Raw genomic sequence first — 16,677 nt, forward strand, 5'->3', positions numbered from 1 at the left:
CACACACACACACACACACACACACACACACACACACACACACACACACACACACACACACACACACACACAGGGGGGGAGATAAAAGCTATGGAACTCTGACTGGTATTATTTTAAACTATGGAATTGTAAATAATAGACCATATTCGCATGGCGGCCATGTTTGCATTTTGCATTGAAGAAACAGGGTGGCATTTCATTAATTTAATTTTCATTCTTTCTTTCTTTCTTGTGTTTCTCTTCAACAGAATCATCTTTATTGTCACATCACAGGTTAAAGGTGTAAAGAAGTGAAATTATCTTTAGTGCAGCTCCATCGTTTTAGTTATTTTCAGAAAGAGAAAGAAAAGAAGACGGGGGAGGGGCAAGGAGAGAATAAAATATGAATTAAACAAAGATATTTACATACAGTATGTACATGAGGTTAGACATGAGGTGCATAACGTACAGTACAGTATATACATGAGGAGACATAAGGTGCATCAGCAGCAGCTATACTGTTCATGATATGTGCAATAATACAATCTGTCCTCTTTCCAGAAACAGATGATGTAACATCATATCTTTAATCTGATTGGCTGATTCTTCTGAACTAAAGACGAGTCCTCCTTCATTCTCTTTCAGACTCCAGAACTTCTCTTTCAGTAAGCATTGTTTACTCTGATCTGTTTATTCTGATCTGTTTATTCTCATCTGTTTACTCTGATCTGTTTATTCTCATCTGTTTATTCTCATCTGTTTATTCTCATCTGTTTATTCCCATCTATTAAATTCAGTTCAGTTTTGATCAGTGATGATAAAGATTACAGCCACCCTCCTCATCCTCTCCTCTGTACTTCATGTCAAAGCGATCCCAGGAAGTAAGTACATTATATTTATGTTATTATATATATATACATTTGTATCTACTGTTATTATATAAAACCAAATTATGCACAATACAAACAAATGACACACATGCACGCACGCACGCACGCACGCACGCGCACACACACTCACACAGACACACACACACGCACACGCACACACACACACACACACACACACACACACACACACACACACACACACAGACACAGACACAGACACACACACACACACACACACACACACACAAGCGATGTTAGTCTCTGTCAGTAGAGGGGGCAAAATTTTGTCTGGGTGTCGGGGGGGGGGGACAAAATGGAACTCTGACTGGTATTATTTTACACTATGGAATTGGAAATAATAAACCATATTCACATGGTGGCCATTTTTTCTTTTTTGCATTGAAGAAACGGGGTGGCATTTCATTAACTTAATAGCAAAATGGCCGCCGTCTGAATATGGTCTTCAGAGACCACACCCCCTTCACCCTGCATAATAATACATATGTACAGAGTAGACCAGTGGAGTGCTCCAGCATTTTATTTGGGTTTTCTCTTCTGAAGTGACCAGATATTTTACTTTCCGATTCAAGTTGTCCCCTTTTCTTTCTTTCTTTCAATCTTTCTTTCTTTCTTTCTTTCTTGTGTTCCTCTTCCACATAATCAGAATCATCTATATTGTCACATCACAGGTTAAAGGTGTAAATATGTGGGTGAAATCATTTTTTGTGCAACTCCATTTTAGTTATTTTCAGAAAGAAAAGAAGACGGGGATGGGGGGGGTAAGGAGAGAATAAAAGATGAATTAAACAAAGATATGTGCATACTGTATGTGCATGAGGTTAGACACAAGGTACAGTATGTACATGAGGTTAGACATAAGATGCATAAGGTACAGCATGTAAATGAGGAGACATAAGGTGCATGAGCAGCAAATATATACTGTTCATGATCATGTGCAATAATCAAGACTGTCGTCTTCTTGGAAACAGATGATGTAACATCATATCTTTAATCTGATTGGCTGATTCTTCTAAACTACAGAACAGATCCTCCTTCATTCTCTTTCAGACTCCAGAACTTCTCTTTCAGTAAACATCTGTTTATTCTGATCTGTTTATTCTGATCTGTTTATTCTCATCTGTTTATTCTCATCTATTAAATTCAGTTCAGTTTTGATCAGTGATGATGGAGATTACAGCCACCCTCCTCATCCTCTCCTCTGTACTTCATGTCAAAGCGATCCCAGGAAGTAAGTACATTATATTTATGTTATCATATAATATATACATTTATATCTACTGTTATTATATAACATTAAATTATATGAACAATGCACAATACAAACAAATGACGCACGCACGCACACACACACACACACACACACACACACACACACACACACACACACACACACACACACACACACACACACACACACACACACACACACACACACACACACACACACACACACACACACACACACACACACACACACTCCTTTTACTACCTGTAGTATATACAGTATTGGATCTTGAATGTTGGTCCAAATACATAAACATTAAAACAGATGTTAGGAACTGTTGTTGTGACATCATGAAATAAATCATTCTGTATGAATTACTTTCATAATAAAATACAAAACAAAAAAAACATTTGAATCTGTTTCAGTGAATAAAACGTTTGACAGGAAGTTACTTTTAATATCCAACCTTTCACTTCATATAAGAACCAAACATGCAGTGGTGTAAAGTAACTAATTACATTTACTCAATACTGTACTCAAGTACAATTTTGAGGTGCTTATACTTAATCTTTACTGGAGTATTTCCAATTTCCAGTACTTTTACTTCTACTACACTACATCTCACGGGCAAATATTGTACTTTTACTCCACTACAATTATGTGATAACTTTAGTTACTAGTTACTTTGCAGATATAAATTATAACATTATAAAAAATACAAGAACCACTTTAGCCCTATTATATACCTAGGCTGTTCGGAAAAGAAAAGCCGATCTACAAGCTCACAACGCGCCGTGATACGACACGTTGTGAGCTTGTAGATCTGCTATTTTCAAACTTTTTAGTACTTTTACTTTTGGTACTTTAAATACATTTTTATAGCAATACGTTTGTACTTTTACGCAAGTAAATTTTGAATTCCAGACTTTTACTTGTAAAAGAGTACTTCTAAATTACAGTATTGATATTTTTACTTTAGTAAAACATTTGAGTACTTTTTCCACGACTGCAAACATGATTGTTTAACATGATGATTATGTGTTATTGTCACTGTGAAGAAGTTTGTTGTTGAATTTAATGTCATCTTTGTTTTATTTCCAGTGTTCCATGAGGAGATTGCAGTCGTTGGCTGTTCAGACACAGTTAAAGACCCATATAAAGAGGTCATGTATGCACTGGATGGTGAAGTGATGATGTACGCAGACTTCAACAAAGGGAAGGTGGTGGAGCCTCAGCCTCCGTTTGTAGATCATATATCCTACCCTGCAGACACTTATGATTATGCTTTGGGTGAGCAGGCGCTCTGCAAAGCCAACCTGGACACCATTCGCACTGCCATGAAGAAACCACCAGTGAAAGGTACATGAATACTATGAACACAATAGTTATTAACTAAAACGGTTGAATATATTTAACATTAATAAAAAATGTTTAAACATGTATATTAAGCATTTATAATGTTTTCTAATTAATATGTATTTCTAGTAAACATGAATATGTGCTCAAGGTGCTTTATTTTTATTTTATTTAACAAATCTATGCATTAGTATGTACTTGTATTGTACTTTTAGTATTGTACTTTTACTCCACACAAACTTTAGTTACTAGTTACTTTGTAGATTTTGATTATTATTACAAAACATATAGTAACCACTTCAGCCTTGTAGGCCATTTGAAAATAGCCGATCTACAAGCTCACAATGTGTCACTAATCACGATGTGATGCATTGTGAGCTTGTAGATCTGCTATTTTCAAAAGATTTGTATTTCAAGACTTGAAATGGATCATTTTGTATAATGAGTATTTTTACTTTTTGTACTTTAAGTACATTTTGATGCAAGTACTTTTGTACTTTTACTCAAGTACATTTTGAATTCCGGACGTTTAATTGTAACAGAGTATTTCTCTATATTGCAATTTTTGGTTAAAATAATAATCCTATACTCAAATGTTTTATTAAGTAAAATAATCAATGCTGCAATCTAGAAGTACTCTGTTACAAGTAAAAGTCCTGAATTCAAGAATGACTTGAGTAAAAGTACAAAAGTATTTGCATCAAAATTTACTTAAAGTACCAAAAGTACTAAAATGTTTGAAAATAGCAGATGTACAAGCTCGTAGCGCGGCACTCGGTGCCGCGCTACGAGCTTGTAGATCTTCTATTTTCAATTAGCCCATATATAGTAGGTATAAAAAAGGGGTTATCCTGGAAATACATGATGGGGTCTGACAGACAGACAGACAGACAGACAGACAGACAGACAGACAGACAGACAGACAGACAGAGTCCGTGTAGCTCAATCTCATTGTATTTAAGATATTCAATAAACATTCAAAACATTTTAATGCCAGATTTCACATCCTGAACCTATTTTAGACTTTATTTAGTGACATATTTGGCCGATGGGCGACAGTTAGCCTAGTGTTGATATTATACAGATGATAATAAAGCTGAACATTAATGACATTTTTCATTGTCTATTTCCAGATGGATATGTGTTCTATGTGGCTCACCGCTGTGTGTTTAACTCCAGTGAGCTGAAGGACATACAGTACATAATGTCATCTAATTTCGATGGTGATGAGATCACCAGGTGGGACAGTAGAGTAGATCAGTTTGTTGGACGCACTGAGTTTGGTGTGAAGAACGCAGAGCGCTGGAATAAAGATCCTAGACTACTGCATGGGATGAGAGCAGACCGAGAGGCATTCTGCAAACACAACATTGAGATCAGATACCCCTCTGTTCTGAACAAGAGAGGTGAGCTGATCTCAGAGCAGCATTCAACACTCATCACCTCATAAACTATAACATGAAATCACATGATTCTATTCAGAGATGATTAATGGTGTTAATATTGATCTGATAATGATTATAAAACATTACTTAATCTGCTGACAAACATTTCAGATCCTCTTAACCCATTAAGATCTGAAGAAGCATCTGTGTCACATTTTGATTTGAGCTAAAAAGCATTATTTTACACTTTGGCTATTGAAAAAATAGCAGATCTACAAGCTCAAAGCGCGGCACCGAATGACGCGCTATGAGCTTGTAGATCTGCTATTTTTTTTAAATCAAGAAAATGTGTGTAAATTCATACATTTATATTATTTTCAAGCTAACATTTTTAACTCAAATCTTTGCTTCTGGGGGTCCCTGGAACAAAGTATTTTGAGATGGGCGTCGGCATTTTGGGTGGTCCTTTACATGAAAAAGTTTGAGAACTACTGATAAAGAAACAATAGTTTTTCAGAAAACTGGATTTAGAAGACATTTGTAAAATCGGCCTCAGGTCTTAATGGTTTAAACACTTAAAGGGATAGTTCACCCCAAAAATGACTTATTTTTTACACCCCATGAAGCCTTGAATTCATGGAGATTTTTTAGTTTTTGTCACATTCCTGAGACAATAATTTGATTGATTAATTTGGAAAGATGCTAATGTCTCTGGTAGGAGACTCAAAGGAGACTCTTTGAGTCTCCTATTGGAGAGACCGCCGGTCATCAAATTATTGGCTTAGGAATGTGACAAAAACTAAAGAAAATCTAGTTCAAGTTCAAGGCTAGGTCTATTGCTACAGTCTGCAGATTATGGTGGTAGATTGGGAGTGAGTCTGCAGCTCTAACTGCAATGGGCAGTTCGTTCCACCGTTTGGGAGCCAGAAGGGAGAAGAGTCTAGGACGTGCAGTTCGTTCCACCGTTTGGGAGCCAGAAGGGAGAAGAGTCTAGGACGTGAGGAACGTTGTCCAGGGTGTTTTAGAGAAGATTCTGACAGCTTCCCTGTGTTAGCTGATCTGAGTGAGCGGGAGGGGTTGTAAGCCTGTTGAAGCTTTCTAGATCATTTGGATCTCATTTGGATAATATACAATTATTAATGATAATGACATGTTCAAATGACTGGTATATATTAATAAGTGTAATGATAATGATAATAATAATAATAATCTTATTTATCCAGTGGAGCCCAAAGTGAGACTGAAGTCAGAGACTCCCCCTCGTCGTGGTGAACACACTCACATGCTGAGGTGCAGCAGCTACGACTTCTATCCTAAAGTGATCCTGGTGACCTGGTGGATAGGTCAAGAACCTTTGACCTTTGGTCTCTTCTCTACCGCTGAGCTGTCTGATGGAGACTGGTACTACCAGTACCACTCCTACCTGGAGTACACACCCAGGTACACACCTAACAGACACTATACATAGAAATACACAACTAATAGACACCTCTACTGGTACTACCAGTACCACTCCTACCTGGAGTACACACCCAGGTACACACCTAACAGACACCTATACATAGAAATACACACCTAATAGACACCTCTACTGGTACTACCAGTACCACTCCTACCTGGAGTACACACCCAGGTACACACCTAACAGACACCTATACAGAGAAATACACACCTAATAGACACCTATACATATATTCTTTAAAAATAAAACAAGTGTTACTCTCTTGCTGAAATTGGCCCATTAATTGGTAGGCTAATATTAAGTCACACACACAGGAATACGCTATAACGTGCTTATCTCGTTATTACGTTTATTCTGCATCTTGCCTTGCTATTGTTTCTGCAATGGGGAGGGAATAGTGGAATACACAATAAACGGAGGAGAGCCCAGCGGGGCATTCATGCTCCTACACAAACAAAGTCAAACAAAATATTAAAAAAGATCAACGGATCAATATGTCGTTTCAGCGTGTAGATTGGGTAATAGTACTGTGTGTGTGTGTGTGTGTGTGTGTGTGTGTGTGTGTGTGTGTGTGTGTGTGTGTGTGTGTGTGTGTGTGTGTGTGTGTGTGTGTGTGTGTGTGTGTGTGTGTGTGTGTGTGTGAGTATTACAGATCAGGAGAGAAGATCACATGCATGGTGGAACATCCCAGCCTGACCGCGCCTATCAAGATGGACTGGGGTCAGTTACTGTAATCTAGTGTAATCTACTGTCAAAATAGCAGATATAAAAGCTCATAGCGCGGCACGAGTGCCACGCTATGAGCTTATAGATCTGCTATTTTTGAAAAATCGTGAACATTTGTGCAAATCTTTGAATATATGTATTTTTAAAGCAAACATTTGTAACTGTAAAATGTCTCTCAACATATGTCTTACATTTTCTGAAAAAATATATCAGTGGTGCTCAAACTTTTTCTTGTCAAGAACTCCCAAATTGATATGTTTTTGGCCACTGATCCCCATCAAAATATGTTGTTCCAGAAGAAAATGTTTGAGTTAAAAATGTTGTTTAAATAATAAAATATATAAATTATATTCAAACATTTGCACAAATGTTCAAGATTTAAAAAAAATAGCAGATCTACATGCTCATAGCGCAGCACTCGGTGTCGCGCCATGAGCTTATTGATTTGATAAAAGCAGATTAAAGACCAGATTAATTTGATAAAAACTGATAAAAGACCTGCTTGATTTGATAAAAGCTGATAAAAGACCAGATTGATTTTATAAAAGCAGATTAAAGACCAGATTGATTTGATAAAAGTAGATGAAAGAGTCATCATGGTTTTATCAATGTGAAAACAAGACAGTTTTCTAAGACAGAACAAGCGCTGATGTTCTTTTTTACAAACTGCCTCACAGTTCTGAGTCTATGACTCTGTCCCAAGATACTTTCTGCACATTCCACAGCCTGGTTTATAATCATCATAGTAAAAGGTTGATTCATGTCTTCTAAAATCTATCATCATATCCTTTGTTTTGGATGTATTTAGCTCTAAGAAGGACATGTCACATCAGGTGACAAACTCCTCAAGGACTGGACCAATAGGGTTGGACTCATTATTACTGAACAGACTCACAATGACTGTGTCGTCTGTTTATTGTTTATTGTGTTTGGTTGTTGTAGCTTATTGTCAGATGACTCCAAGTCAGAGTCAGTGAAGAACAAGGTGTTTTAATCTACTGTAATAATATGATATATGATATATGATATGATATGATGTAATGTAATGTAATGTAATGTAATGTAATGTAATGTAATGTAATGTGATATGATATGATATGATATGATATGATATGATATGATATATGATATGATATGATATGATATGATATATGATATGATATATGATATGATATGATATATGATATATGATATGATATGATATGATATAATATGACATAATTGTATTGTCAGATGACTCCATGCCAGAGTCAGTGAAGAACAAGGTGGCCATGGGAGCATCAGGTCTGGTTCTGGGTCTGGTCTTGTTCCTGTCTGGATTCATCTACTTCCAGTGGAAGAAACGAGGTGATTAGCATGTTTGATTAACATGTTTTTAACATGTTTCATTAATTATTATACTACCAGTGTAACAAATGAGGTCAGATCAACAGAGGATCACATGACAGTGGCAGCGGTGGCCTAGTGGTTAGAGGGGCGGCCTTGATACCGGAAGGTCCCTAGTTCGATTCCCCAATTCATCACATCAATCATGAATCACCGCTGAATAGCCCTTGAGCAAGGCTTCCATGCAGGGTCTGGCTGTAAATAAGTTCCGCACTTAGTCCAACACCCTGGGTAAACAACAAACTTTGCTTTGCTTTGCTTTGCTTTGCTTTGACATGTGGAACCCTCACAGAAATGCAAACAAACAAACAAACAAACATGTAAAGCCACAACCTAAACTGGTTTATATTGGTTTAGAACCTTAACCGGTTTAGACCAATTTAGATAACCTAGTTATAGGTCAAAGTGTGTTCTATGTTGTCACATTTAACTTTAATACATCAGTGTTACATTTAGAGTAAACACAATACAGTACATATGATTTATTTGTGTGTCTGCTTTAACTGTCTCTCTTCTTCTTCTATCAGGTCGTATTCTGGTGCCGACAACCAATGATGGTCTTTAGACTCCTTCCACACACCCAGGTTCACTTCCTCTTTCTTTTTACTGAACTTTTTTCTTTTTGCTTATGTATAAAAGTGTATAAAAGTAGAAAACACACACAAAACAACATGCTTGTGTAAGAAGTGAAACAACTAGCCTGGTAAACCATCCCGGTCGCGTGAATTTACATTATCATGTGTCTTCTGCTTAATTTATTATGTTAATGAATCTAATAATCAAATGTAATAATCAAATGATTTGTTGTATCAGACAACACTGTGACAATGTGGTCAGATGAGGGGGGGGGGTGGTTTGTGTGTGTCTTCATCAGTTTGATGAACCGCAGACACACTAATTGGGACTTCCTCTTCCTTTGGTGTGTCGCCCAGGTGGCGCCTAAACCCTGACCTTTAACCTCACATAAACTATGTCTATAAACCTAACCTTTAACCCTAACCTTACTAATAACTTGTTCATGATCTATTAACCATTTATAGCATAGTTTTAAATCATTAAATATTTAACCATTAACACACTTTTAAAAAGTTATGAATAACACATTAACTAATAATTTGGGAAGGATTCATTTACTATTATAGGGGAATGTTATTCTAAAGTGTTAACATGTTCACACAGTTAATACATTCTGATTCTTAATGGGTTATTGTCTTTTCACAGAACACCTGGGTGTGTTTTCTGAGAAGCAGAGAGTCATCCCTGGTGGAGAGAGGAGGAAATACATGTGTGTCCATTCAGCTTTTAAATACTCATAACAGCAGCACAATGATGACATCATCAACCTTTTTCACTAATGTGTACTTGAAACAATCAAAAATCCTAATTGGCTAGCTAAGGCTAACGATAATTACTGTCTTTTCCCGGTGTTTCGCCCAAGTCGACGTGGTTTTGAGGTGAGGTTAAGGTTAGGGTTAAAGTTAGGTTAATAGACATAGTTTATGTGAGGTTAAAGGTCAGGGTTTAGGCGCCACCTGGGCGACACACCAAAGGAAGAGGGAGTCCCAATTAGTGTGGGCGGTTCATCAAATTACTATAGTTTCGTCAGAAAACACAAACATAGTATTTCAGTTCCACTTTATATTGAAACATTAAATAAATGATCACACACACAATCAGAGTTCTTCATAACATATAATATTAATATCCATCTGAATGGAAGTCAGTCAACCATGTTTGTGAAAAACTTTGTTTTTATTATTTTATACTTGACCATAAGTCATTTATTATTATGTAATCATTTATAATGTGTGATAATTAATGTGTTAGGATCATCATGACATCACTATTTCCCTGTGATGGGTGGACCTGATCCTCTAGCATGGTCTGAGGTGATGTGTGGACCTAAACCCTCTAGGGTGGTCTGAGGTGATGGGTGGAACTAAACCCTCTAGGGTGGTCTGAGGTGATGGGTGGACCTGGTCCTCTAGGGTGGTCTGAGGTGATTATTTATCTTTCCGTTTTTCAGCTCCACTGTTGTGTTTCTATCCGTTCCTTCCCCCCTGGGATCTGGGCCCCTGAACATGAATGGTTTGAAGTTCAGATGTTAGATTTTGGCTTTAATTTGCTTGGTTTGAATGGAATGTCACAATATCAATAAAGGAATGAGAAAACATCATTGTGCCTCATGTTCTCTTACATTTCACTGCAGGTGGGTTGCCAATTTCAGCCAATCAAGAGAGAGTGCCCATTCACAATATAGAGCTATTTAACACTGTTACTGAACAAACACTCTATAGTAATGATTACTATCACAATATAGAGCTATTTAACACTGTTACTGAACAAACACTCTATACATGTTCGGGTTGTAAATGGAGAAAGTGCCAAAACCAGAAATTCCGCCATGACGCTTGTGACAGACAAGCGTCATGTGAACCATGGCTAGCTTTTTTACATAAAGTCCCTCAGTTTGGCTGTTGCGATGTGACACTATTGTGAGCATGTACTGTAAAGTTATTTTTTTTTATATTTTTTAATTGTGAAGTAGTGTTTCTTTTCCGATAATTTGTGAAACGTTTTTGGACATTTTTTGGGACATTTTAGCCTATAGTAACATGTCATAAATAGGGACACCAAGTTGAAAACAGCTACAGTATGACTTTGGAAAATCCAGAAAGTTCTTCTTCACCGAATGATGACTTCCTCAAACATGGCTTTAACTATTGATGGTTTGACCTCCCCACCTCCATACACACACACACACACACACACACACACACACACACACACACACACACACACACACACACACACACACACACACACACACACACACACACACACACACACACACACACACACACACACACACACACACACACACACACACACAGGTCCTTTGCTTCAGAACATCAAAGGAAGAGTTTGAGGGTCATTTCTCTTTGAAGCAGAAGCTCCATAGTGTTCATATGTAAATCTTTAAACTGAAGAGCTGTTGACCTCTGGAGCACAAAGACCTTCAACTGATATAAAGTGTATAAAAAGAGTTTAAATGACCATCAATGATCTAACACAGCGGTTACCAAACCTTTTTAGCTCAAGACCCAATTGAGAGAAATTAGACGTTTGAAATATTAAAGAGGAGTATCTACATTTGCCACGTATTGTTCTACTTTAATATATTTTGATGGAATTCGGGTAAAATCTAGCCATGGTTAGTGATGGTGTGACTATTTTCAACGTTAGTGTTATAGGATTAAGTAAATGTTACTTATCACCACTGCTTAATTGCTATTTACTACTTGAAGGATTCAGCTTCTAGTTTTTAAATAGAATGGTGAGTTATTTTCTACATAGATAGTTAAACATGTGTGAAGTATTTACAGTCTGTCTTGTTAATGTTTATCGGTAGTGTCAGTGTGAGTTAAAAGGGAGATGTTTAGATTTAAAGGTGATTTAAGTCATATTTTGCTAAAATAAGTGTTAAATAGCTCTATATTCTGATATAGTAATAGCGTGTTTGTTCAGTAACAGCGGACGCCCTGTCTCTACAGCTCTTTCATTCATTCAAATCGGGAACGCATCTGTGTAACCACTTGATCCATATTGTATGCTTTGGCCATTCAAAAATAGCAGATATACAAGCTCATAGCGCGGAGAGCTTGTAGATCTGCTATTTTTGAAACATCTTGAACACTGCAAATATTTGAATATATATATTTATTTAAAGGGAACATTTTTGACTATATAGATATATAGCAACAATATTTTTTTCAGAAAATTGTTAGGATTTAGAAGACATTACATGTTGTAGAATCGGTCTCAGGTCTTAATGGGTTAATACACTGAAAACTCATGTAGACTAGCTGTGTAGATCTAACAGATCTTACATCAAAGCTCTATGCTCAACTATTTACATTTTGTCCTACACACACAGAGAGAGAGAGAGAGAGAGAGAGAGAGAGAGAGACAGAGGGAGAGATGGGGGGGGGGGGGGGGGGGGGGATTTGAATTTACTTCATTAGACACTATTGTAACCATTATGACAAATGAAATTCCGGGAGTAGGACGGAGGCCCTACGTCCTTCCGGTGGGGGCTCCTCACTGGCAGTTGTGTCAGTAGGAAACAACAGCAGAGACAACACACAGTGTGTGTGTGTGTGTGTGTGTGTGTGTGTGTGTGTGTGTGTGTGTGTGTGTGTGTGTGTGTGTGTGTGTGTGTGTGTGTGTGTGTGTGTGGGGGGACTAAATTGGGGAGAAAAATGGGTAAAAAAAAATATATATAGTTTATTTTACCTGACAAATGACCAGAACAAATATGAGACATTTGTCATTCTACTACTCTGCCTCCACAATGTGGAATAACCTGACATCATCCATTAAACCAGGGGTCTTCAACGTTTTCAGGCCAAGGACCCCCTAGCTGAGAGAGAGATAAAGCAGGGACCCCCTACTCTATATTGTATAAAATTGTGCTTCAGATAAACGTTTTCTTTTTACTTGGTCTGCTCCGTTTTCCCTCTACACCTATATCTCTTTGCCAAAAATAGCAGATCTACAAGCTCACAACGCCTCGCGCTGCGAGGCGTTGTGAGCTTGTAGATCTGCTATTTTTGGCAAAAGTTCTCCTCAGGTTCAAGTGGTTAATGTACAAAAAAAAAATCATATCACACGAAGATTTTGCGGACCCCCATGTAGTAGCTCTAAGGACCCCCTAGGGGTCCCGGACCCCCTGTTGAAGACCCCTGCATTAAACTAAGGATGTGAATCACAGGTTTCTTTCAAAAAGTGTCCTGAAAAAACATCTATCAGGAGGAGGAGACCACAAGGGGAGATGAATGCATCCTCCGTTATTATTTCACCCTTTTGTGCCAGGGAAACAAATACCCTAAATCTTCATTATTTAGAAATAACTGTTAATAATAATCTGCAGAAACACATCTGCAGAAAACCTCCTAACGCCTGCAACTTTAACTTTTATTCTTTGCCGATACCGATGTTGACCGATAGTGGCAAATATCGTCCAATATCGATATGTGGCCGATATATCGGTGCATCCCTATTTCTGACTAATAAATAATTGAATGGATCAAATCAATGTGACCTGATGACGAGGACAAAGTGTGTGTTCCTCACATTAAGGCCAGAAACAGACCAGAAAGAAACCAATTAACAATTATTTTAGACATGGGTTATAATTTAATTAAGATTGGGACAGCCCCACTTAATCCAAGACACAGCTTGGAACACATTCATTACAAAGATAAAGATCAGGACTTTTTTTTAACAGAGAGGTAAATAATATAGTTTATGGGTCTGAGTCTGTGGAATAATTATTATTCTGACAGAAAAGTCACTGATATGTCTAGTGTGATTATGAGCCTCCATGTTGACCTTACCTGGGACTGCCAGCAGAGGGCAGCAGAGTCATGCTCTGCTCTGCTGAACCAGTAATCAGTGACATGAGGTGGAAAGTAACCAATTACATGTACTCAATTACTGTACTTAAGCACCCTTTCGAGGTATTTTTTACTTTACTGGAGTATTTCCAGTTTTAAATACTTGTACTTTTACTCCACAAAAATCATTATTAACATAAACATACATTAACCTCTTCAGCCATATACGTAGGCTATTTGAAAATAGCCGATCTACAAGCTCACGTGTCATGGTGCAACGCATTGTGAGCTTGTAGATCTGCTATTCAAAAGATTTCTATACAATGTATACATTTGAAAAGCTTGTGAAATGGGACATTCTGCATAATGACTACATTTACCTTTGTATATAAAAGCAATTTTGATTACCAGACTGTTACTTGTAACAGAGTGTTTCTACATTGCTGTATTGATACTTTTACTTAAGTAAAACATGTGAGTACTTTTTCCACCACTTATCAGTGAATATACAGCCTGGCAACAGGCAGCCTCCTCCACTCATCAGCTCTCAGGAGACATGTGTAATCCAGACAGAGCAGATAGTAATCACATCCTTTACTCTCTCTAGAGTTATAGACCTGTGAGGGTCCATCTGGACGCTGACCTCCTGAGCGTCTTAACCCTTTAAGACCGGGAAGGGAACGCTTGTGTGTCATTTTAAGATTTCTTTGGCTATTCAAAAATAGCAGATTTACAAGCTCTGCTATTTTTTAGAACAATCTTGAACATTTGTGCAAATCTTTTATACTGTATACATTTTTTGCTCAAATCTTTGCTTCTGGGGGTCCCTGGGAAAAAAAAGGTTTTAGATGGGAGGGGGTCCGCGGACAAATAGATATTATTTTGGGGGTCCTTGACATGAAAAAAGTTTGAAAACCATTGATAATATAGCAACATAAGTCAAAAATAAAATTAAAACAAACTTTGGGAATGAAAAACAGTTAGGATTTAGAAGACATTCCCCAGAAGCAAAGATTTGAATTCAAAACTTTATCTTTAAAAAAGTATATATATATATATATTCAAACTAAAGATCTGCACACATTTTCAGGATTTTCCAACAAAAAAAAAATAGCAGATCTACAAGCTCATAGCGCAGCACTCGGTGCCGCGCTACGAGCTTGTATATCTGCTATTTTTATATAGCCAAAGAAATCTTAAAATGACACAGATGCGTTCCCGGTCTTAATGGGTTAAAGGAATTCCATGATGACTTTGGGCACAAATATCCACTTCTTGGACTAAAATGATGAACTGAAGTTAAAGCACGTGGTCAAAGCAAAGGTCAATTTCACTGTGACCTCATAAAACACGTTCATTAGATTCCTTCAAAGTCTTCACTGCATATCGTCACTGTCCAGAAGAAACCCTGATATCTCCATCATTTACACATTTTATGTTTTTTTTTCCCTCCGTACACTCATTCACTGCCAGAGTAAATACATAAATCACCCACTGCCAGCCATTTTTCAACTTGTATCTTACTAGAGGTGCGGGTCGCTATGCGACCCTTCCGTCTAGTCGCTGGCGCGAGGCTCTCGTGAAGTGGGCTGTAGATGTTTTGGAGACGCAAACCAAAAGCGAGAGCAACAGTGTTTCCAGACGCAAACCGAAAACGAAAGCAAACTGAGACACGGACACATTTCACCCGTTCATCTATCTATGTATTCACACAGGCTCTTGCAGGAGCCGAATGTGCGGCACAGATTGATGAAGCAGCACGCTCAGCCCAGCGAGACGGCGCGCGCTGCGTTCAACCCTCCCAAAGAGTCAGACAGACAGTATTTGGATGGGGGGCGGAGTTGCCGGGGTTGCCATGTCCAGGAGTTGTAAGCGTGAAGTGGCGTGTAATTGGTTGGGGAAAGTGCGGCGACGCATGCGCAGTGCGCAGGGTGGTGTTTTTGCTGGTTGCTTGTTGCTCGCGCGCAATCTGGCAACAGTGATGGAACTTACACTCCGGCAAACATTCGACAGTGGATTCAAATTGTAAGGTAGATGTGTGGATGCACCCTATGGGCTATTTTTTGAATAGCTAAAGTATAAAAGGTTAAAGAGGTTAAAAATATTGTGACGCTATATATATTAATTCATTTTGCTGGGGACCCCCTGGTACCCACCCAAGGACCCCTGGGGGTCCCCGGGCCCCACTTTGAGAACCAATGATTTAGACCTATTTCATCCATGTGTTTTTCAGCTTCACCCAGCTGAGTGCTGCCAACAGAGGACACAACGGTGTTCACTCTCCATTCCGACATCTCACCACTCCGACTAGTGGCTTCCGCGTGCGGTTAGGGTTAGGGTTAGGGTTAGGTATAGGGTTCGTCAACGTCGGAAAGGCGACATGTTGGAAAGGAGAAATGCACCCGGACACAACACATAGCTGGGTATGGGAAGCCTTCTGCTGTCACTTTACCCGGAATGACCCAAAGTAGAACAAAGTAGAACACATTAACCACTTTAGCCCTATGTTATACCTAGGCTATTTTATAAAGTTGTGAGCTTGTAGATCTGATATTTTCCACACAAAAAAAAATACTTTTACTTTTGGTACTTTAAGCATATTTTGATGCCTATACTTTTGTACTTTTACTTAACTCAGTTTTGAATTACGGACTTGTACTTGTAACCGAGTATTTCTCCATTGCAGTATTGATACTTTTACTTAAGTAAAACAAATGGAGTACTTTTTCCACCACTGGAAAAGCAGTTGGTTTATCAGTCTGGTGGTGTTGATCTGTTTCTCTACAGTCCAATCAAACAGCTCCAGGCTGACCTTCCCAGTAGTCTGACCATCACAAACAACACATAA

At 38.1% G+C, this 16,677-nt stretch overlaps 2 protein-coding genes across 2 annotated transcripts in view; both read left to right on the forward strand.

Moving 5' to 3' along the window:
• Positions 1 to 10,557, forward strand: part of LOC311042948 (H-2 class II histocompatibility antigen, E-S beta chain-like) — a 107,646-nt gene extending 97,089 nt beyond the window's left edge. Inside the window, exons 11-12 of the mRNA XM_084054057.1 lie at positions 10,320 to 10,393; positions 10,430 to 10,557. The gene's annotated coding sequence lies outside the window, so the exon portion shown is untranslated. The remainder of the gene's footprint in view (positions 1 to 10,319; positions 10,394 to 10,429) is intronic.
• On the forward strand, positions 716 to 16,677 carry LOC311044119 (HLA class II histocompatibility antigen, DQ beta 1 chain-like; the record flags this gene model as incomplete). The annotated part of the gene is made up of 6 exons (XM_084055539.1): positions 716 to 860; positions 2,035 to 2,118; positions 3,217 to 3,474; positions 4,605 to 4,877; positions 6,080 to 6,257; positions 16,617 to 16,677. The coding sequence occupies exons 2-6, from the start codon at positions 2,052 to 2,054 to the stop codon at positions 16,675 to 16,677; spliced, it is 837 nt and encodes a 278-aa protein (XP_083911665.1). The 5' UTR covers positions 716 to 860; positions 2,035 to 2,051.

The sequence above is a fragment of the Gymnoscopelus microlampas genome (genome assembly GCF_963454915.1).
Source record: "Gymnoscopelus microlampas genome assembly, chromosome: 4".
Lineage (NCBI taxonomy): Eukaryota > Metazoa > Chordata > Actinopteri > Myctophiformes > Myctophidae > Gymnoscopelus > Gymnoscopelus microlampas.